Below are 23,168 nucleotides of genomic sequence, written 5' to 3'. Positions count from 1 at the left end.
TTATTGTGTTTTTCATTGTTTAAAGCTTGCAATACATATAAACATACAAATAACACACAAAACAATATAAGAAGATAGTTATGATAAGGTAGTCATTATACAGTAGCATGATACAGTGATTATCAGATTAGCAGAGAAAACAACTGAATAGAGATTCGGAAGTATCCTGCTGCGTCCATAATATTGAACATTAAGAATTGACATTGTGCAACTACTAGGCAAGTCCTTCCAGTGACAATCTCCATTGGTATATTGCACATATATTACACGTGACAGTTATACATTGAGTAATAAATATATGCCAGACCAGAGTCTCATAGTCTGTTGTTTAGGGCACTCATGGTGTCAGTCCTTTCCCTCTATGGAGGAAAGGGAGGAATATAGAAACAATCCATGCAAGCTGTGCCTGCCAAGCTGCCAATACCGGCAGAGTTATACACAGCTATAAATATGGGTACTGCTTCTCCTATGGCTGGATAATACTTCTGGGTGTTTGCAGTGGCGTCAGACTATTATGATCTTCACCTAGTCCAATAGGCAGGCAATGGGCACTGTTCCTGCTCTGCAATAGTTCCCAGTGTGGCACCACCGCAGAGACCTGAGCAGTATACACCATTCTGCAGTGTCTCTGAGAATGCACCATTCTATATTACCAGCAATTCTATAGTGACTTAGACGTCTGCTATAGTCCCCTACCCTCTGGTTTTAGAGATGGGGTCAGATTACTGGAAATGGGTAATTATCTGGACATAGTTATCCAGTCCATGGTCTTAGACTGTCAATAGTTACTTGTCTCCTGCGCTGCTTTTCTGAGAATAGAGGAGGATGTAGTGAACCTGCATTGCCCTCTCTACTGAACGCAGCTTATATGTCTGACCCCTCCTAGCACCTGCATCCATGTCAGCACATTTCTTAAATGACCGGTTTCTTCTTGTTGGGCCCCTCCCACCCAGTGCTGAAGTACCATTGAGAAATATGGTACTACTGAGAAATATGGTGGTGGTCAGTACCACCAGACCACCACTGGGACATAATTTATAAGGGGCATTTTTGTGTGTGGGACATAAAATGGTGTCAGTGGTATAAAACTGTGTGGCATAATGTGTATTGAATATTACGGTGTGTGGCATAATGTGTAATGGGTGTTACGGTGTCTGGCATAATGTGTACTGGACATTACGGTGTTTGGCATATTGTGTAAGAGCATTACGGTGTGGCATAATGTGGCCATGCCCCTATTGTCATGTAGCCACTCCCCTAGTTTTGTGTGACCACGCCCCCTGGCACTTGACCACACCAATTTCTACTATCAGTACCACTAAGAAAAAATTTCTACTTGCACCACTGCTCCCACCTTCCCTTATATTTGGCATTATGTATTCTTTTTCAGGAACATATCTAAACCATGATTATCACAAATACCTCTCCCCACCCCCCCTTCTCTCCTCTACTCCAGACTCCTTCCGCATCACCTCCTGTCCTATACCCATTGGCATTTCTATAATGGGTGCAGTGTGTGCGGTGCATACGGGCCCCTGAGTCGCGGGGGGCCCACACCGCACACACTGCACCCATTTCTCCTATACTTACCTTTCCAGAGTCCATTGCTGACCGTGTGTGGGCCCCCTCCTCTCCCGTAGCCGTCGCGCCGCTGCTAGCACACTGACCACTAGAGACTCTGGCACAGTGCCAGAGTCTACAGCACATGCACAGGACTCCGTAAAAAAAATGGCACGGCGGCCATTTTAATGGCACGGCGGCCATTTTTCGGAGTCCTGCGCTTGCGCTGTAGACTCTGGCACTGTGCCAGAGTCTACAGCGCTCAGAGCGCTAGCAGCGGTGTGACGGCTACGGGAGAGGAGGGGGCCCACACACGGAGTCTGCACACGGGTCCCCTCCTCTCTAGAGACACCCCTACCTATACCTACTACTACTACCTACTTCAGATGCTGGGCTGTTAATACAATTTAAGTAGTGGTTTCAGCCTACCTGCATCTGATGCAAGCAGCCACCCTCTCTGACCTCAATTAGTATTAACATCTCAGCCCGTCAAGTGACGGAGATTCAACAAACTACAGTACGAGCACTTTTGACATAGGCTAAAGGGGTTCATTCCGAGTTGATCGCTCGCTAGCAGTTTTTAGCAGCCGTGCAAACGCATAGTCGCCGCCTATGGGGGAGTGTATTTCTCTAACGTCCTAGTGGATGCTGGGGACTCCGTAAGGACCATGGGGAATAGACGGGCTCCGCAGGAGATAGGGCACTTTAAGAAAGAATTAGGAATACTGGTGTGCACTGGCTCCTCCCTCTATGTCCCTCCTCCAGACCTCAGTTTGAATCTGTGCCCGGACGAGCTGGGTGCACTTTAGTGAGCTCTCCTGAGCTTGCTAAATAGAAAGTATTTTGTTAGGATTTTTTTTTTTTCAGAGAGATCTGCTGGCAACAGACTCTCTGCTACGTGGGACTGAGGGGAGAGAAGCAGCCCTACTCACTGTGGATAGGTCCTGCTTCTTAGGCTACTGGACACCATTAGCTCCAGAGGGATCGTACACAGGAACGCACCCTTGGTCGTCCGATCCCAGAGCCGCGCCGCCGTCGCCCTCGCAGAGCCAGAAGCCGGCGTGAGAAGCAAGAAGACTTCAAAAGCGTCGGCAGAAGACTCCAGTCTTCATATGAGGTAGCGCACAGCACTGCAGCTGTGCGCCATTGCTCCCACATTAAACCCGCACACTCCGGTCACTGTAGGGTGCAGGGCGCAGGGGGGGGGGGGGGCGCCCTGGTTAGCAATTAAGTACCTCTTGGCATAAAAGAGCATATATACAGTTGGGCACTGTATATATGCATGAGCCCCCGCCATTATTTTACACAAAATCGCGGGACAGTAGCCCGCCGCTGAGAGGACGGGGCTTCTTCCTCAGCACTCACCAGCGCCATTTTCTCTCCACAGCTCCGCTGAGAGGAAGCTCCCCAGGCTCTCCCCTGCAGATTCACGGTAGAAAGAGGGTAAAAAGAGAGGGGGGGCACATAAATTTAGCGCAAAATCAGTATATACAGCAGCTACTGGGTAAACACTAAGTTACTGTGTAATTCCTGGGTCATATAGCGCTGGGGTGTGTGCTGGCATACTCTCTCTCTGTCTCTCCAAAAGGCCTTGTGGGGGTTCTGTCCTCAAATAGAGCATCCCCTGTGTGTGTGGTGTGTCGGTACGCTTGTGTCGGCATGTTTGACGAGGAAGGCTATGTGGAAGCAGAGCAGGTACAAATGAATGTGGGATCGCCGCCGACGCCCGATTGGATGGATATGTGGAAGGTTTTAAATGATAATGTTAATTCCTTGCATAAAAGGTTGGATAAAGCTGAAGCCTTGGGACAGTCAGGGTCTCAACCCATGCCTGCTCCTACAGCGCAGAGGCCATCAGGGTCTCAGAAGCGCCCACTATCCCAAATTGTTGACACAGATATCGACACGGATTCTGACTCCAGTGTCGATGGCGATGATGCAAAGTTGCAGCCTAAAATGGCTAAAGCCATCCGCTACATGATTATAGCAATGAAGGATGTATTGCACATCTCAGAGGAAAACCCAGTCCCTGACAAGAGGGTTTATATGTTTGGGGAAAAAAGGCATGAGGTGACCTTTCCCCCTTCACATGAGTTAAATGAGTTATGTGAAAAAGCTTGGGAATCTCCAGATAGAACAATGCAGATTTCCAAACGGTTGCTTATGGCGTATCCTTTCCCGCCAACGGACAGGTTACGCTGGGAATCCTCCCCTAGGGTAGACAAAGCTTTGACACGCTTATCTAAGAAGGTAGCCCTGCCGTCACAGGATACGGCCACCCTAAAAGATCCTGCGGATAGAAAGCAGGAAGGTATCCTGAAGTCCATTTATACACATTCAGGTACCCTACTAAGGCCGGCAATTGCGTCGGCCTGGATGTGTAGTGCTGTAGCAGCATGGACAGATACTTTATCTGAGGAACTTGATACCTTGGACAAGGATACTATATTACTGACCCTGGGGCATATAAAAGACGCTGTCCTATATATGAGAGATGCCCAGAGAGACATTAGCCTACTGGGCTCTAGAATAAATGCAATGTCGATTTCTGCCAGAAGGGTCCTGTGGACTCGGCAATGGACAGGTGATGCCGACTAAAAAAGGCACATGGAGCTTTTACCTTACAAGGGTGAGGAATTGTTTGGGGACGGTCCCTCGGACCAAGTTTCCACAGCTACGGCTGGGAAGTCAAATTTTTTGCCATATATTCCCTCACAACCTAAGAAAGCACCATATTACCAAATGCAGTCCTTTCGATCACAAAGAGGCAAGAGAGTCCGAGGTGCGTCCTTTCTTGCCAGAGGCAGGGGTAGAGGAAAGAAGCTGCACAATACAGCTAGTTCCCAGGAACAGAAGTCCTCCCCGGCTTCCACTAAATCCACCGCAATACGCTGGGGCTCCACAGGTGGAGCCAGGATCGGTGGGGGCGCGTCTCCGAAATTTCAGCCACCAGTGGGTTCGCTCACGGGTGGATCCCTGGGCTATACAGATTGTATCTCAGGGATACAATCTGGAATTCGAAGTGATGCCCCCTCACCGTTACCTCAAATCGGCCCTGCCAGCTTCCCCCATAGAGAGGGAAATAGTGTTAGCTGCAATTCACAAATTGTATCTTCAGCAGGTGGTGGTAAAGGTTCCCCTCCTTCAACAGGGAAGGGGTTACTATTCGACCATGTTTGTGGTACCGAAACTGGACGGTTCGGTCAGACCTATATTGAATTTAAAATCCCTGAACATATACCTGAAAAGGTTCAAGTTCAAGATGGAATCGCTCAGAGCGGTCATTGCAAGCCTGGAAGAGGGGGATTTTATGGTGTCTCTGGACATAAAGGATGCTTACCTGCATGTCCCCATTTATCCACCTCATCAGGAGTACCTCAGATTTGTGGTACAGGACTGTCATTACCAATTTCAGACGTTGCCGTTTGGTCTGTCCACGGCACCGAGAATATTTACCAAGGTAATGGCAGAAATGATGGTGCTTCTGCGAAAGCAAGGAGTCCCAATTATCCCATACTTGGACGATCTCCTCATAAAGGCGAGGTCCAGAGAGCAGTTGCTGATCAGCGTAGCACACTCTCGGGAAGTGTTGCAACAGCACGGCTGGATTCTGAATATTCCAAAGTCGCAGCTGAATCCTACGATGCGTCTGCCCTTCCTGGGCATGATTCTGGACACAGACCAGAAGAAGGTTTTTCTCCTGACGGAGAAGGCTCAGGAGCTCGTGACTCTGGTCAGAGACCTCTTAAAACCAAAACAGGTGTCGGTGCATCACTGCACGCGAGTCCTGGGAAAGATGGTGGCGTCATACGAGGCCATTACCTTCGTCAGGTTCCATGCGAGGACCTTTCAGTGGGATCTGTTGGACAAGTGGTCCGGATCGCATCTTCAGATGCATCGGCTGATCACCCTATCCCCAGGGCCAGGGTGTCTCTTCTGTGGTGGCTGCAGAGTGCTCACCTTCTTGAGGGTCGCAGGTTCGGCATTCAGGACTAAGTCCTGGTGACCACGGATGCAAGCCTCCGAGTGTGGGGGGCAGTCACACACGGAAGAAATTTCCAGGGTCTGTGGTCAAGTCAGGAGACTTGTCTGCACATCAGTATCCTGGAACTAAGGGCCATATACAACGCCCTAAGTCAAGCGGAACCTCTGCTTCGCAACCATCCGGTGCTGATTCAGTCAGACAACATCACCGCAGTGGCTCATGTAAACCGCCAAGGCGGCACAAGGAGCAGGGTGGCGATAGCGGAAGCCACCAGAATTCTTCGCTGGGCGGAGAATCACGTAAAAGCACTGTCAGCAGTGTTCATTCCGGGAGTGGACAACTGGGAAGCAGACTTCCTCAGCGGGCACGACCTCCACCCGGGAGAGTGGGGACTTCATCAAGAAGTCTTCACACAGATTACAAGTCGATGGGAACTGCCACAGGTGGACATGATGGCATCCCGCCTCAACAAAAAGCTACAAATGTATTGCGCCAGGTCAAGAGACCCTCAGGCGATAGCTGTGGACGCACTAGTGACACCGTGGGTGTTCCAGTCGGTTTATGTGTTTCCTCCTCTTCCTCTCATACCCAAGGTACTGAGAATCGTAAGAAAAAGAGGAGTGAGAACAATACTCATTGTTCCGGATTGGCCAAGAAGGACTTGGTATCCGGAACTGCAAGAAATGCTCACAGAGGACCCATGGCCTCTGCCTCTCAGACAGGATCTGTGGCAACAGGGGCCCTGTTTGTTCCAAGACTTACCGCGGCTGCGTTTGACGGCATGGCGGTTGAACGCCGGATCCTAGCAGAAAAAGGCATTCCGGATGAGGTTATTCCTACGCTAATAAAGGCTAGGAAGGACGTGACTGCTAAACATTATCACCGTATATGGCGAAAATATGTTGCTTGGTGTGAGGCCAGGAATGCCCCTACAGAGGAATTCCAGCTGGGCCGTTTCCTGCACTTCCTACAGTCGGGAGTGACTTTGGGCTTAAAATAGGGGTCCATTAAGGTCCAGATTTCAGCCCTATCCATTTTCTTTCAAAAGGAACTGGCTTCTCTTCCTGAAGTTCAGACGTTTGTAAAGGGAGTGCTGCATTTTCAGCCCCCTTTTGTGCCACCAGTGGCACCTTGGGATCTTAACGTGGTGTTGAGTTTCCTGAAATCACACTGGTTTGAGCCACTTAAAACCGTGGAGTTAAAATATCTCACGTGGAAGGTGGTCATGCTATTGGCCTTAGCTTCGGCTAGGCGTGTGTCAGAATTGGCGGCTTTGTCACATAAAAGCCCCTATCTGTTTTTCCATATGGACAGGGCAGAATTACGAACTCGTCCGCAATTTCTGCCAAAAGTGGTGTCCTCTTTTCATTTGAACCAACCTATTGTGGTGCCTGCGGCTACTCGTGACTTGGAGGATTCCAAGTTACTAGATGTAGTCAGGGCTTTGAAGGTTTATGTAGCCAGAACGGCTGGAGTCAGGAAAACTGAGTCGCTGTTTATCCTTTATGCATCCAACAAGCTGGGTGCTCCTGCTTCAAAGCAAACTATTGCTCGCTGGATCTGTAACACGATTCAGCAGGCTCATTCTGCGGCTGGATTGCTGCCTTTAAAATCAGTGAAAGCCCATTCCACAAGGAAGATGGGCTCTTCTTGGGCGGCTGCCCGAGGGGTCTCGGCATTACAGCTTTGCCGAGCAGCTACTTGGTCGGGTTCAAACACTTTTGCAAAGTTCTACAAGTTTGATACCCTGGCTGAGGAGGACCTTGTGTTTGCTCATTCGGTGCTGCAGAGTCATCCGCATTCTCCCGCCCGTTTGGGAGCTTTGGTATAATCCCCATGGTCCTTACGGAGTCCCCAGTATCCACTAGGACGTTAGAGAAAATAAGATTTTACTTACCGGTAAATCTATTTCTCGTAGTCCGTAGTGGATGCTGGGCGCCCGTCCCAAGTGCGGACTTCTTCTGCAATACTTGTATATAGTTATTGCTTAAATAAGGGTTATGTTATGGTTGCATCAGGTTTATCTGGTGCTCTGTTGTTGTTCATACTGTTAACTGGGTAAGTTTATCACGAGTTATACGGTGTGATTGGTGTGGCTGGTATGAGTCTTACCCTGGATTCCAAAATCCTTTCCTTGTACTGTCAGCTCTTCCGGGCACAGTTTCCTTAACTGAGGTCTGGAGGAGGGACATAGAGGGAGGAGCCAGTGCACACCAGTATTCCTAATTCTTTCTTAAAGTGCCCTGTCTCCTGCGGAGCCCTTCTATTCCCCATGGTCCTTACGGAGTCCCCAGCATCCACTACGGACTACGAGAAATAGATTTACCGGTAAGTAAAATCTTATTATTCGCTTTGCAGTAGTGCAAACGCCTGTGCAGCAGAGCGGCTGCAAACACATTTTGTGCAAAACATGACCAGCTCTGTAGTTACTTATCCTGTGCGATGATTGATGCGACGAGTGACACGGTAATGACGTCAGATACCCCCCCTGCTAACGCCCAGCCACGCCTGCGTTTTTCCAAACACTCCCAGAAAACGGTCAGTTGACACCCAGAAACGCCCTCTTCCTGTCAGTCTCCTTGCGATCGGCTGTGCGACTGAAAGCTTCGCTAGAACCTGTGAAAAACCACGATGCTCTTTGTACCCGTACATCGCGCGTGCGCATTGCAGTGCATCATACTTACCTACTCTCCCGGAAGCTGCGGGAGGCTCCCGTTTTTTGGGGTAGCCCCCTGCACCCCCGCAAGAGTAGGCAGGTCTCCCGCATCCTGCTCGCACCCTAGTGATGCGAGCAGAATGGAGAGATAACCTCCCACATTCGCAGGTCCGTCGGGTGGAGAAGGGGTTAAAATTACGCAAATCGCGGCATTTCCCGATTCAGGGCGGGGCTTAGTGATGTCACAGGCCGGCCCCGCCCCTCGAAGACACCTGCAGCGTCTCCTCTCCGGGCTTCTTCCGGAGAGGAGAAATACAATGTAGGTAAGTATGCAGTGCATACACATGCGCAGATTAGCCGTTTTATCCACCGATCGCTACGCAGCGAACAACGGCAGCTAGCGATCAACTCGGAATGAACCCCAAAAATCAGAGACAGATGGCATCTGCTTACAAGAAACAACCTCAGCGCTATCTGTTTACAGTATGAAGGGAAAACTTTCTCCAGCCAGAATTTAGTAGGAAGCGTCTCCTTTGTAATTGCTGGCATTACGTATATTACTTCCCAGCAAGTTCCATCCTGTATCTGCAACAGCAACATGTCATAATAAATCGCTTTGCTGCCTCAGTGGGGCTGCTCTATAACATTAAAGTACTTGCCTACTTTTGAAAAAGCATTTCAGGGAGATTGTGAAAGTAAAATGCAAACATAGGTGGTGCTTAATTGCAAAGAAAATACACATCAGTACTATAATGACATAATATTGCACGTTTATTAAAAAAAATCTAACAAATAATCTTGCAGGAGTGCGGTATAAAACAAATCAGCAATCAAAATGCACCTTAAAGTTGTGGTTCATTTGAGCCACTTTTATATTGGAGAAAATACCAGCATATGTATAGTACTAATATCACTATAAATACCCAGAGTCACAATCTGCACAGTTGTATTAGTGTGTTATAGTGTCTGTCAACTAGTTACAAAGTTCCTTGGTGGAAACAATAATTGATCCTGCTAGAGGGTGCGGTGACCCTCAGATTTTGCTGTCAGGCTCTACGCAGCCAAATAATGAAAGGAATCCAGCAATAAACCAGTGTCTTTAATACCACTTTAGTGGATCATCAGTTAAAAGTAGTAGAATAAGACCCAGATTTATTAAGCCTTGGAGAGTGATAAATTGCACGGGAGAGTGATAAATTGCATGGTGATAAAGTACCAACCACTCAACTCCTAACTCAGTGGTTTCCAAACTTTTTTGAATCACGGCGCCCTAGAATATCAGCATTTCTTTCACGGCACCCCTAGGCCAAAAATTTCTTCTTGAGAAATTTAGAAAGAAATATTACATTAAGTAGATCACGTTTATATGTCATCCTTAGGGCCAGTTGTGTGGTGAGGGACAAGATTTCCTTCTGTTTGGCCACATATTTTATGACTGGCAGCCACCAGCACTGGTTTTGCCTATTATATTGACCATGAATAATTTGAATTGGTCCTGGACCACCAACCCAGGGCACCCCTGCTAGTGTCCCGAGGCACCCCAGGGAGCCACGGCACACAGTTTGGGAACCTCTGTCCTAACTTGTCATTTTTAAAACACAGCCTGTCTCATGACAGGAGCTGGTTGGTTGGTAGTTTATCACTGTGCAATTTATCACTCTCCAAGGCTGTCAGGTCCGGGTGTTTTTGTGAATCCGTTAACCCGGAACCAACCACAGGTGTAGGTGCTGGGCTATGAAGAAAGCAGGGAGGACGAAGAAAGTTCAGATTCATATATTTATTCAAAATAACAATTCAGTAAAGGGTTAACTGACAAGTTGTTAATCATCATATTATACTGAAGTATTGCAGGAATAATATGCAAGAGAAAACTCAAAAATAAATAAAAGAAATGTTCATGGAAACATATGCAAAACAAGCTGATGAATAAATGTTGGATTGTCCAAATATAAACAAGCTTTGATGCTGAACTGCAGAATGTGATTAACTGGATAATGCAGACATGAAGAGATAACTGTAAGGATTTGCAATGGAGTTTTGAGAGTTAACTGAGAGACTGTGAAGAATTATCCTTGTTATGACAACATAGCAAATATAAACAAGCTTTGATGCTGAACTGCAGATTGTGTTTAACTGGTTAATGCAGACATGGAGAATTAACTGTAAGAATTGGCAATGGAGTTTTGAGAGTTTACTGAGAGACTGTGATGAATTATCCTTGTAATGACAACATAGCAAATAAAAGTACTGAATTGGGTTACTTGCGGGTTCCGGAGATCACTGTGAAACTGTAGTAGAAGACAAGGTGATGAATGGGTTAAATGCAGAGTTTGAACAAACGAACAGCTGAGAGAAACGGAATCCTCCAGACTTTGAATGATAGGCAGACTGACAAGTTAACCTCATGCAGGACACTGGGAATCCAACTATTTCCAATAGGAGTGCAATTAACTGACAGCACAGCAGAGAGCCGGTGGATCTTTCAGCAGTGAAGGCTGCAGACGGACCTCTGGGAACGGAGGCGATATCTGGACCACGGGAATCACACAGGAATGCACGGAGAGAGCTCAGAGCTAGAGCACAGCTTTGATACAACAAAGCACTGGCCCAGAGTAACATAATCCCAGCCTACTTAAAGGCAGCACAAGCACGGGATTGGCTTACACCTGCCCACAGGTGTTTTCACAAGTGCTCTGTATTAGCTATTTGGTCTCCAACATGGCCACCTCCTATACAGCAGACACACCGCAGTGCCTTAGGCCATTTGGTCCCCGCACTCACAGTTCCCAGACTCTGCATTACCTGTGCCATTGATCACGCCGTGTCCCCACACGGGCGCACAGCACCGCGAGCAACCGCACTGGCAACGGATGAACCCCAGAACCCGCAGAGGTAAGAGACCGGTTCGTGACAGTACCCCCTCCTCTAAGGGTGGTCTCCGAACACCTTTGAACCTTATCAGGATTTTTGGAGAAGTATTTCTGTACCAGTCTTGGAGCATGAACATCTTCAGAGAAAACCCAGGATCTTTCCTCTGGACCGTAACCCTTCCAGTCGACCAGAAACTGTAAACGTCCATATCGGGAACGTGAGTCCACAATCTCTTTAACTTCAAATTCCTCATTCTGCAAAGAGTGAACTTTAGGAGATTTGGACTGGGTAGTACGGAACTTATTGAGAATCAAAGGCTTCAGTAAAGATGTATGAAAGGCGTTAGGAATTCTCAAAGACGGTGGCAACTTGACTTTGTATGACACAGGGTTGAGTACCTTAACAATGGGAAATGGACCAATAAACTTGGGAGCAAATTTCTTAGAAGGAACTTTGAACTTGAGATTGCGCGTAGAAATCCAAACTTGGTCTCCCACTTTGTAACTCGGTACAGCTTTACGTTTTCTATCTGCAAAAGATTTATAACGAGCGGAAGTTTTGACCAAGGACTTACGTACACAACTCCAGATGCTAGATAGACGTTGAAGCTCTTGATCTGCTGCTGGAACCTCTAGGGCTGGCAATGGATGGAACTCTGGTGGAGAACTTCTTGGACTCTTATGTTGGGCACATTTAGGACATGCTGCTATAAACTCTTGGACATCGGCTTTGAGACGTGGCCACCAATAAGACTGTTGAATAAATTTGAGAGTCTTTAGAACCCCAGGATGACCCATGAAGGAAGAGGAGTGAGCCCAGGTAAGCAGCCGTTTTCGAAGACTTGTGGCGACAAAGGTCTTGCCAGGCGGAGGAACTGGAGAGGTTCGAGTCATTAAGAAGGACGTAGGATTCACAATGGCTTGATTCGTGGTAGCATCATCTAATTCAGAAGAAGCAAAGGACCGGGAAAGGGCATCTGCCTTTTTGTTCTGAGACCCTGGACGATAGGTGAGTTTGAAATCAAATCGTGAGAAGAAAAGCGCCCATCGAGCTTGTCGTGGATTCAAACACTGAGCTGACTGCAGATACAGAAGATTCTTATGATCAGTATAAACTGTAATGCGATGTTGAGCTCCTTCTAGAAGGTATCTCCACTCCTCAAATGCCAACTTGATGGCAAGTAACTCTTGCTCACCGATTGCATAATTACGTTCTGCCGGGAGGAACTTACGGGAGAAATATCCGCAGGGATGGACCTTTTTATCTTCAAAGACTTGTGACAACACAGCTCCTACTGCTTCTGTAGATGCATGCACCTCTAGTAGAAAGGGACGATTCAAATCAGGCTGTCGAAGAATGGGGGCTGACACAAAGGCTTGCTTTAAATCAGAGAAGGCTCTGATTGCTTCAGAAGACCAGTTCGTAGGATTTGCTCCCTTGCGAGTTAGGGCTGTGATAGGAGCAGCTAACGTAGAATAATTCTTAATGAATCTCCTATAGAAATTAGCAAAGCCAAGAAATCGCTGAATCCCCTTGAGAGTTGTAGGAGTGGACCAATCCCGGATAGCTCGCGTCCCTGGGATGGATAGCGGATGAATTTGTCCCCTAGGAGGGGTCTTGCCCGGAACCAGGACGACTGGGCAGTCCCAATCACGATGAGGAGGTAGAGAGTCTGCTGCTTGCTTACTGGAAACATCCGCAAGGGATTGATACACCGGAGGTAGATCGGAAAGGCTAATTGACCGAAAAGGTACAATTGTAGCTACACAGTCCTTGGTACAAGATTTACCCCATGAAAGGACTTCCATGGTTTGCCAATTAAGTTGAGGATTATGTTTCTGCAGCCAAGGTAAACCAAGTATCACATCTTGAGAGGCTTTGGGAATCACGTAGAAGGAGAGGTATTCGGAATGGAGCTCACCAACTTTCATCTTGAGACATACGGTTCGATGAGTAATTATACCATCTGGAATTCGACTTCCATCCACTGCTGTAACGGCAACTGCTGCTTCCAGAGGCATGGTTTGAACTTTAGACCGTATGACAAAGGCTGAGGAGATGAAGTTCTCGGCTGCCCCGGAATCTAGGAGAGCTGAAACTTTCACTGTAGAACTTGGAACTTCTAATTGAATAGACAAGGTCGGCTCTTTCCCAGAACGTGATTCTAAAGTAACTCCTAGCTTAACCTCTCTTGAATAAGCTAGGAGGCGAGAGTTTCCCGGTCGGAGTTTGCAGAATTTAACTAAATGTTCGGAGGACCCACAGTACATGCAGAGGTTACCCTGTCGACGACGAAGTCGTTCCTCCTCTGTGAGGCGAGAGCGCCCAATCTGCATAGGTTCTTCAGTCATTACTGGAGACTGTGATGGAGAATCTTGTCGAGGTCTAGGATGATCACGTGGACTGGATCGCTCTGCCCTGGATTTCTCTAAACATCGCTCCCTGTAACGTAGATCAAGTTTGTTACAGAGAGAAATCAATTCATCCAGTTTAATTGGCACATCCCGGATAGTTAAATCATCCTTGATTCTTTCTGAAAGTCCATTCCAAAACGCGGCGATCAGGGCCTCCTCATTCCAGTTTAACTCTGAAGACAACGTGCGAAACTGAATAATATATTGACTGACAGGACGTAAACCTTGACGTAGACGGAGAATCTCCAAGGATGCTGAGGTGGTCCTGCCTGGTTCGTCAAAGATTCTCCGGAAGGAAGATACGAACTCTTTGTAATTCGAGAGGATAGGATCACCTCTCTCCCATAATGGTGATGCCCACTCCAGAGCCTGACCGGAGAGGAGGGCAATAATATATGCGACCTTAGAACGAGCTGATGGGAAACTGGCGGACATCAGTTCGAACTGGATCTCGCATTGATTCAGGAATCCTCTGCAAAGTTTTGGAGTTCCGTCAAACTTACTCGGAGAGGGTAACTGCAAGCGGGACGTAGGCAGCGTCACAGGAGAAGCTGTAGTGGTAACTGGGACATCCGGGGTTGGAATCTGGACTTGGGACGTTTTAATAGCCGTATGGAGAGTCTCTAAACGGTCTGCCATAGTTTGCATAAACTGCACTATTTGTGTCTGTATAGACTCCTGGTTTTCCAGACGGGAAAGGATATCTGACGTAGCACCGCCTCCTGCGAATTGGTCACTTGACGGATCCATGTGGCCAGTGCTTACTGTCAGGTCCGGGTGTTTTTGTGAATCCGTTAACCCGGAACCAACCACAGGTGTAGGTGCTGGGCTATGAAGAAAGCAGGGAGGACGAAGAAAGTTCTGATTCATATATTTATTCAAAATAACAATTCAGTAAAGGGTTAACTGACAAGTTGTTAATCATCATATTATACTGAAGTATTGCAGGAATAATATGCAAGAGAAAACTCAAAAATAAATAAAAGAAATGTTCATGGAAACATGCAAAACAAGCTGATGAATAAATGTTGGATTGTCCAAATATAAACAAGCTTTGATGCTGAACTGCAGAATGTGATTAACTGGATAATGCAGACATGAAGAGATAACTGTAAGGATTTGCAATGGAGTTTTGAGAGTTAACTGAGAGACTGTGAAGAATTATCCTTGTTATGACAACATAGCAAATATAAACAAGCTTTGATGCTGAACTGCAGATTGTGTTTAACTGGTTAATGCAGACATGGAGAATTAACTGTAAGAATTGGCAATGGAGTTTTGAGAGTTAACTGAGAGACTGTGATGAATTATCCTTGTAATGACAACATAGCAAATAAAAGTACTGAATTGGGTTACTTGCGGGTTCCGGAGATCACTGTGAAACTGTAGTAGAAGACAAGGTGATGAATGGGTTAAATGCAGAGTTTGAACAAACGAACAGCTGAGAGAAACGGAATCCTCCAGACTTTGAATGATAGGCAGACTGACAAGGTAACCTCATGCAGGACACTGGGAATCCAACTATTTCCAATAGGAGTGCAATTAACTGACAGCACAGCAGAGAGCCGGTGGATCTTTCAGCAGTGAAGGCTGCAGACGGACCTCTGGGAACGGAGGCGATATCTGGACCACGGGAATCACACAGGAATGCACGGAGAGAGCTCAGAGCTAGAGCACAGCTTTGATACAACAAAGCACTGGCCCAGAGTAACATAATCCCAGCCTACTTAAAGGCAGCACAAGCACGGGATTGGCTTACACCTGCCCACAGGTGTTTTCACAAGTGCTCTGTATTAGCTATTTGGTCTCCAACATGGCCACCTCCTATACAGCAGACACACCGCAGTGCCTTAGGCCATTTGGTCCCCGCACTCACAGTTCCCAGACTCTGCATTACCTGTGCCATTGATCACGCCGTGTCCCCACACGGGCGCACAGCACCGCGAGCAACCACACTGGCAACGGATGAACCCCAGAACCCGCAGAGGTAAGAGACCGGTTCGTGACAAAGGCTTGATAAATCTGGGCCTTAACGTCTACTTGTGCCTGTGGTAATCAACGATACATATCAAAACTTTTCTCATCGCAATAAGGGTGATATATGTCCGTAGTGTCTTGGTAGCGCTTCTATTTCATTGACCCAATAGGACCAATGAAATAGAAGGTCCCACTGGGACCAGTAGTGCCAAATTTGTAGAGCAGTCGTGGACACTTGCAGGCTACTGTGATAGCTACCAGCTGTGGGAGAATACTGAGCTACGCTCAGAGGGGATTTCCTTTGCTAGGTGCAGTGACTGGAGCTGGAGGCAGAGGCTCCAGAGTGCCAGTCGCAGCAGTGCCCTCAGCAGGTGTACTGGGCAGGCTTGTGCAGATAGCGGGAGCTGGGTAGCAGTAGTGCAGTGGCTGATCAATCTGTATCCTACAACTTGTTTCACCGCATCCAGGGCCTCTTTGTCGAGAAGCAGAAGTATTCTGAGAACCATAATCCCTTTGGTAATTTGTTTAAAAAAAACCCATTAAAAAAACCCACTTCATGGGTCTGATGCAACGTTGGACGTATTTGCGCCATGAACATTTGCAGGAAAAGACACACGATCATAGACACATTTATGTGCATATGCCCAGACGAACACGTCTCCTAATACACCCAGTTTTTTAACAGCTCAACAACACTGTATACAACCAGGCAATGGGTAGGTTAAATAAAGTGTAGCTATGTGGCTTGATACTGTTAATAGTAAATGCAGTAGTCACTTTATCGTATTTCTACACAATATAATGTAATTAAATCTCATAAACACAGCAGAGAATAGTGCCTGGATAGTATCATTAAATGCAAAAGTTACATTTACAGTGTCAAATAAAAATACAAGTTAATTTCAAATAAATCAAGTAAAATTAAATTAAATTAAATTACAAACATCTGTTATTTATCCTTTTAAAAATTCTTCTATGCTACAGACTAAATGGAAATGGCAAGTAATACAAATAGACGTCTGTAACATCAAATAATATAGCAGCCACACTAAATTAATTAAATACTGTCAGCTGGAGGAGTCGATTAAGCTAGTGGTGCTGATTATCATCGTCATCAGCAGCAACTTTTCTATAATAGGTACAACGTGTGCGGTGCACACGGGGTCCAGGGTCCAGTGGGGCCCACACCGCACACCCTGCACCCATGTTTTTCAACTTACCTTTTTGGAGTCCCGCGTCAGAGCTGCAGCCGCGGTAAAAAATCACCGACAATATAGCCACCGCGCATGCGCAGTAGGGATTTAGGGGGCGATTTCGAGTTGTTCGCTCGCTAGCTGCTTTTAGCAGCATTGCACACGCTAAGCCGCCGCCCTCTGGGAGTGTATCTTAGCTTAGCAGAATTGCTACCGAAAGATTAGCAGAATTGCGAATAGAAATTTCTTAGCAGTTTCTGAGTAGCTCCAGACTTACTCAGCCAGTGCGACCAGCTCAGTCCTTTTCGTTCCTGGTTTGACGTCACAAACACACCCAGCGTTTGCCCAACCACTCCCCCGTTTCTCCAGCCACTCCTGCGTTTTGCAACTCGAACGCCTGCGTTTTTCCGCACACTCCCATAAAACGTCCAGTTGCCGCCCAGAAACACCCACTTCCTGTCAATCACACTACGATCAGCACAGCGATGAAAAAGCTTTGTTATGCCCTGAGTAAAATACCTAACTTTTGTGTATAATAACTAAGCGCATGCGCTCTGCGAACCTTGCGCATGCACAGTAAGCGACTAATCGCAGTATAGCGAAAATCGGCAACGAGCGAACAACTCGGAATGACCCCCATAGTCTCCAGAACATGGTGGGCGCCATGTTTCGGAGACCTGCGCATGCACATTAGACTCTGGCACAATGCCAGAGTCTACTGTGCCATGAAGAGAAGGGGGCCCACCTGGAGTCTGCCCACGTGCCCCCTCATAGTAACATAGTTAATAAGGTTGAAAAAAAGATAAGTTGTGCATCGAGTTCAACCTTTATTTTATCCTATACTATTCTGTTAAACCACATATACCTGTAGTTATGCAATACCATCTTTTTAAAATGCTCTATCCTTGAAATATATCCAACTCATTCTTAAATTCAATGACTGATTCCGCCATTACGACCTTCTCTGGTAAAGAATTGCAGATCCTTACTGCCCTTACTGTGAAGAACCCCTTCCTCATTTGAGTATGAAATTTTCTCTACTGTAACCTCCTTTGTAGAGATCTCTTAATAAACAAATCTCCTGATAGCTTCATGTATTGTCCCTTTATATATTTATATATATTAATAATGTCTCCTCTTAGACATCTTTATCAAGTGTAAATATATTTAACCTAGTAAGCCTTTCCTTGTATTCCAGTGCCTCAAACCCCTTTATCAATAGCTTGTCTCTGAACCCTTTCCAGCTCTAGTATATGTTTTTTTTTAGTGAGGTGCCCGGAATTGTACACAATATTCAAGGTGTGGCCGTACCAATGATTTATATAATGGTAGGATTACACTCTCATCCCTTGTCTCAATTCCCCGTTTTATGCATGCTAGTACCTTATTTGCCTTCATTGCTGCACTTTGACATTGGGGACTGTAATTAGATCTATTATCAATGAGCACCCCCAAATCTTTTTCTATTACTATTTTCCCTACGTTCTCTCCATTTAATTCGTAGGTTGCATGGTTATTTTTATTTCCAAAGTACATGACTTTACATTTTTCTATGTTAAACCTCATTCTCCATTTCGTTACCCAAATTTCCATTTTAAGTAAGTAATTCTGTAGGTACTCTGTATCCTTTGCTGAGTTAATTACCCTGCATAGTTTGGTGTCATCTGCAAAAATGTATACATGCTTTCCAGGCCTATTCCTCGGTCATTAATAAATATATTGAACAGTAGTGGCCCGAGAACTGACCCTTGCAGTATTCCACTGAATACAGTGGCCCTGTTGGAGAACATCCCATTAACCACAACTCGCCGTTCCCTGTTATCTAGCCAATTACTTACCTAAGTACCAATGATGTTTCCTAGGCCGAGCTCTCTTAGTTTGAAAATCAGCCTCTTGTGAGACACTGTGTCGAAAGCTTTTGCAAAATCTAAATAGACCACATCTACTGCTTTATCCTGGTCACGATTTTTGCTCACTTGCTCGTAGAAGCTAAATAAGTTAGTTTGGCATGACCTGTCCCTCATGAAACCATGCTGGTTCCTATTAATAACATTGGAGATAGCCAAGTACTCCTGTATGCTATCCTTTAATATACCTTCCAATGTTTTCCCCACAATTGATGTCAAACTAACCGGTCTATAGCTACTAGGATGAGTTTTGCTACCCTTTTTAAATATAGGGATTACCTTTGATATACTCCAGTCCTTTGGTATTATGCCTTTTTTAATAGATTCATAGAAAATCAAATATAAAGACCTTGCTAGCTCTGAGTTAAGTTCCAAAAGAACCCTTGGGTGAAGTCCATCTTTACCAGGAGATTTAGTCATCTTAATTTTGTTTAGTAGCTCACGACTACTTCCTAACTCAAATAAGTGCAAAGCAACTGTATATTATCAATACTTGTGTTATTCACTACTTCCAACATCTGATCCTCTGTAGTAAACATTGATGGAAAAAATTTGATTAATATTTCTGCTTTTATTATTATTATTATTATCCTTTATTTATATGGTGCCACAAGGGATCCCCAGCGCCCATTACACAGTACATTATAAAATGAGCAAACTAGAAAACCGCACTTACAGTACAGGACAAAATAGGACAGGTATAGAAAACCCGGGGTTAGGTGCCATCAAAGGGAGTATGGAGTATAAGATAGTGTAAGTAAGAAAAGAAAAGGCACATGAGAAAAGAAGTTTTAGTTTGTCATTATTTATCAATACTCCCGACTCTCCTTTTAATGGTCCTATAGTCTCTTTTTTTAACCTTTTACCCTTTATATACTTTAAAAAAAAAAATTGGGGTTTGTTTTACTCTCCTTAGCAATTTGCTTTTTGTTTTCTGTTTTAGCTGCTCTGACTACTTTTTTGCAAATCTTATTACATTCCTTGTAGTAGTGGAATGACCCTGCCTCTCTTAAAACACCCCTGAGCAATGAGTATAGTCTCTCCAGCAGGTACAGTTCCTGACAGGTGCATATAATATCTGTACACATATACCTCAGTCACAATTATGCAAACATGCCATTACTGTAATCGGTCTATGTTTGTCTACACCTGCTATTCTCAAATACTGCTAAATCTGCATATAGAAATATATATATGCTTTTCTGGTAGGCACGTGTATCATGGAAATCCAAATTATACACTAATAAAACAGACATTCTTACAAATGTGCATTAGGCCTCGGTTTTTAGAGTCGAGAAAAAAAGGGTTACCTGTGCTATAACATAAAAGCACTGAGTAAGGATGTATCCGACATAAAGTATGAAATTAAGTTTGAATTCATAATCACATGTCTTCATACCACTACAAAGCCTGTTGAATTTGTCACCTTATCTGTATTTGGCAGACTGAGGAACCTCAAAAATGTAATTGGATCAACTTGTTTTTTTTATTTTACAGTGTTTTATATTTCTTTTGTTATCTAGGGAGGTTGAACTGGTGGTCTACAACATGCTCAAGTTGCAAACGTCTTCTGCCATTAGCTACAACGGGGGATGGGAACTGCCTCTTACATGCTGCTTCTTTGGGTAAGATACTGTTAATGTCAGCCGCTTACTGCTTTTCTGGGTTCCTTACTGTAATGCATTTTATAGTAGTGTAAGCCAGGGCAGAAATGTTTGTGCCATGTGCACATAATACATGTATCGTGTATGTAATGAATGGTATGTATTTCAACACAATGAAATTACTGAAACAATAAAACAGGCATCAGAAAGCAGCCACCTTTATCCGAGTACAGTACAGCATCGCCTTTCCTTTGTAGTGCAGGTTTATTTAATTATTACTATTTATTAACAGTTTCTTATATAGCGCAGCATATTCCGTTGCACTTCACAATTGGAAACAACAATTATAAAACAAAACTGTTTAATAACAAACAGTAATAGAGGTTGGAAGGCCCTGCTCGCAAAAGCTTACAATGTTTTGGGAAATAGGCATTGATACACAAGGATAGGTGCAATCTATTGCATAATTTTCCACCAGATTGCAAAGGTTCTTGGTGGTCTGTATGATAAGGTTACACAGTGATGTTGGCCAAGGGTCAGGAGGATGGGAAAGTAAAGAAAGAGAAAATATGTGAGGATATGTGTAGAGTGTACAGTGGGGATATAACTAGATAGGAAAGCTTATAAAGGTTGAGTGAGCGGTTCTGGAATGTGATAAGCTAGCCCAAAGAGGTGAGTTTTCAGGGAACTCTTGTAGGTTTGTAGACTAGGGCAGAGTTTTATTGTGCGTGGTAGGGCATTCCACAGAGTGGGTACAGCCCAAAGAAAGTCCTGCAGTCGTGAATGGGAGCAAATAATGAGTGTGGATGAGAGACGTAGGTCTTGTGTTTTGTTCTTCTTTAGTCTAGGTAACATCTTAAACTGTAGTTGTCACACATAGGTATGTTAAGGTGGGTACACACTATTAGATATATCTGCAGATCAATTGATCTGCAGATATATCTATGTACGGATCGGGCAGTGTGCTGTGCACACACATAGCCCGATCCGTCGGGGGACTGACGTCATGAACTGGGCGGGCGGGCGCGAGCGCCCGCCCAGTTCACCTGTCAATCACCGCCGGCCGCCGCAGCATGTGTACGGGCGGTCAGACGACCGCCCCGTACACACACAGCGACGCGCCAATATATCGTTAGATATATTGGCTGTCGGCTGTGCTGCGCGGCCGACGCGATATGTCTGTGAACGACGGAGTTCACAGACGTATCGCCCGTACACACTGGCCGACGGTCCCGCGATGTATCGGCTGTTCAAGAGAACGCCCGATACATCGACCAGTGTGTACGGGCCTTTAGGAAACTTTCCTTACTCTAATCAACATGTTTCCGTGCTTATAAATTTTACAGAAGTGATTTATATTAATGCTCCTACTTGTTTTGTAGCATTGTTTCATTTGTTTTACATTTGACAGTGATACAGTTTACTGTACTTATACAACAATGCAGTTGATTTGTTATCCGAGCATCCATGACATCAGCAAGGTATGTTCTGTAAAGAGTATCCTTAGCCTACACATAGGTGAGGAAACCAATTTATGGGCTTTGCCAGTATATTTAAAAAGCAGACTATCACTTCTCTAGGGATTAGAGACTCGTTACAGTTCACACTTAGAGGATGGAACATGTCATATTAATATCACATATGGAGTGGTATTTGTCAGTATATTGTTTTGCTCACTGCTTGTGCTTTGTCTTACAGGAATGTGGGGATTTCATGACCGAGACCTCGTCCTTAGGAAAGCACTTTATACCATGATGAGAAGTGGAGCAGAGAGGGAAGCACTGAAAAGGCGATGGAGGTGGCAGCAAACGCAGCAGAACAAGGAGGTATTGAGGTCTGATTGTTTAACTTCTGCTGCCTGGGACATTAAGGCATCTTTCTGAACCTTGTTAAGAGTACTTGGTTGCTACATAAGTGCCACACGGGCACACGCATAATTAGGCTCCGGTGGATTACTCAGCATTTATATTTTGCTATACCTTTCCGGTTGGATCATAACAACAGGCTCTAGAGCCTTTATAGAGCTCTGCCAAGGTCACTCTGTAAGAACCCTCAAGAGCAATGTAATTTAATGCTGGTTCTCTGTTTAAGGACAGAAAGCAACCTGGATATCAAGTGCAATGCCATTGTAAAAGAATGAATGGGGACAAGTACATATAAATGATATATTGCTTTCTGTGACCTCTTGTGAGATGTTAGTATAAGAAGTATGAATGATATTTGTGACCATTACTGGATAACTGTATAAAATCTAGACAAAGCTGTACATAATTTTTCAAATTGGAATAATTCAGAATTCAAAAATTCCCTATTCAGAAATATGAAACACTGATATTCAGTGAGACACAACCGTACCTGAGGGTGAGAGAGAAGAACTTTGTAAAAAAAAAAAAGTAATTTCACATATTTTTGCACATTTATTTTACTTTCAGTTTTGTGGTAGTTCTCCTTTGGAATTTAACAACCTAAGTGAACCTGACTTTTTTGGTTTACATAATAAGGAATGCTTGTCTTCTCATATGTTGAGGCCACGCCAGAGTGTTTCATAATATATAGGCAAAGCAGTTTACAGGCTGCGGACATACAGTAATTATGGAAACTTCATTATAAAGGCACATTGGGCAGGCACGTACAGTATAGATGGACACATTGTGACATTTAGTCTACCAATGTCTGGGATTGTGCAGGAGTGATCCAGTACTTCTCTTCCAATAGAAAGTCACTCAGCTCATGGGGCTCAGAGCAAAAGTTGGATTGTCAGCATCCGGAGTCTTACCTCCGGCATGGTCCCCTGGGGGTTACCTTACCGGTGGTTGACGTGGCTGTGGCAGTGGGGAGCTGTTTGCGGCAGGGTTCTTCGGGACATGTGTGCGGTTTCCGGAGGCCTGGAGCTAGTGTGGTCCATGCTTAATTTCCCACTGACCGCTAGCCAAGCTGCATATGTGCTGTTAAAGAGAAGGTGACTTTGTATATTACAGTAGGTGGGAATAAATGAAGCCAT

At 45.2% G+C, this 23,168-nt stretch overlaps 1 protein-coding gene across 1 annotated transcript in view; it reads left to right on the top strand.

The window, feature by feature from the left end:
• The window catches only part of OTUD7A (OTU deubiquitinase 7A), a 461,376-nt gene that overhangs the window by 346,069 nt on the left and 92,139 nt on the right, over nt 1-23,168 (top strand). The window contains exons 7-8 of the mRNA XM_063926250.1: nt 20,087-20,188; nt 21,866-21,993. Of these exons, the coding sequence (XP_063782320.1) occupies nt 20,087-20,188; nt 21,866-21,993 (230 nt within the window). The remainder of the gene's footprint in view (nt 1-20,086; nt 20,189-21,865; nt 21,994-23,168) is intronic.

This window comes from Pseudophryne corroboree, chromosome 6 (assembly GCF_028390025.1).
Source record: "Pseudophryne corroboree isolate aPseCor3 chromosome 6, aPseCor3.hap2, whole genome shotgun sequence".
Classification (NCBI taxonomy): domain Eukaryota; kingdom Metazoa; phylum Chordata; class Amphibia; order Anura; family Myobatrachidae; genus Pseudophryne; species Pseudophryne corroboree.
The sequence above is the reverse complement of the archived record's forward strand: the minus strand, read 5'-3'. Positions and strand labels throughout refer to the sequence as shown.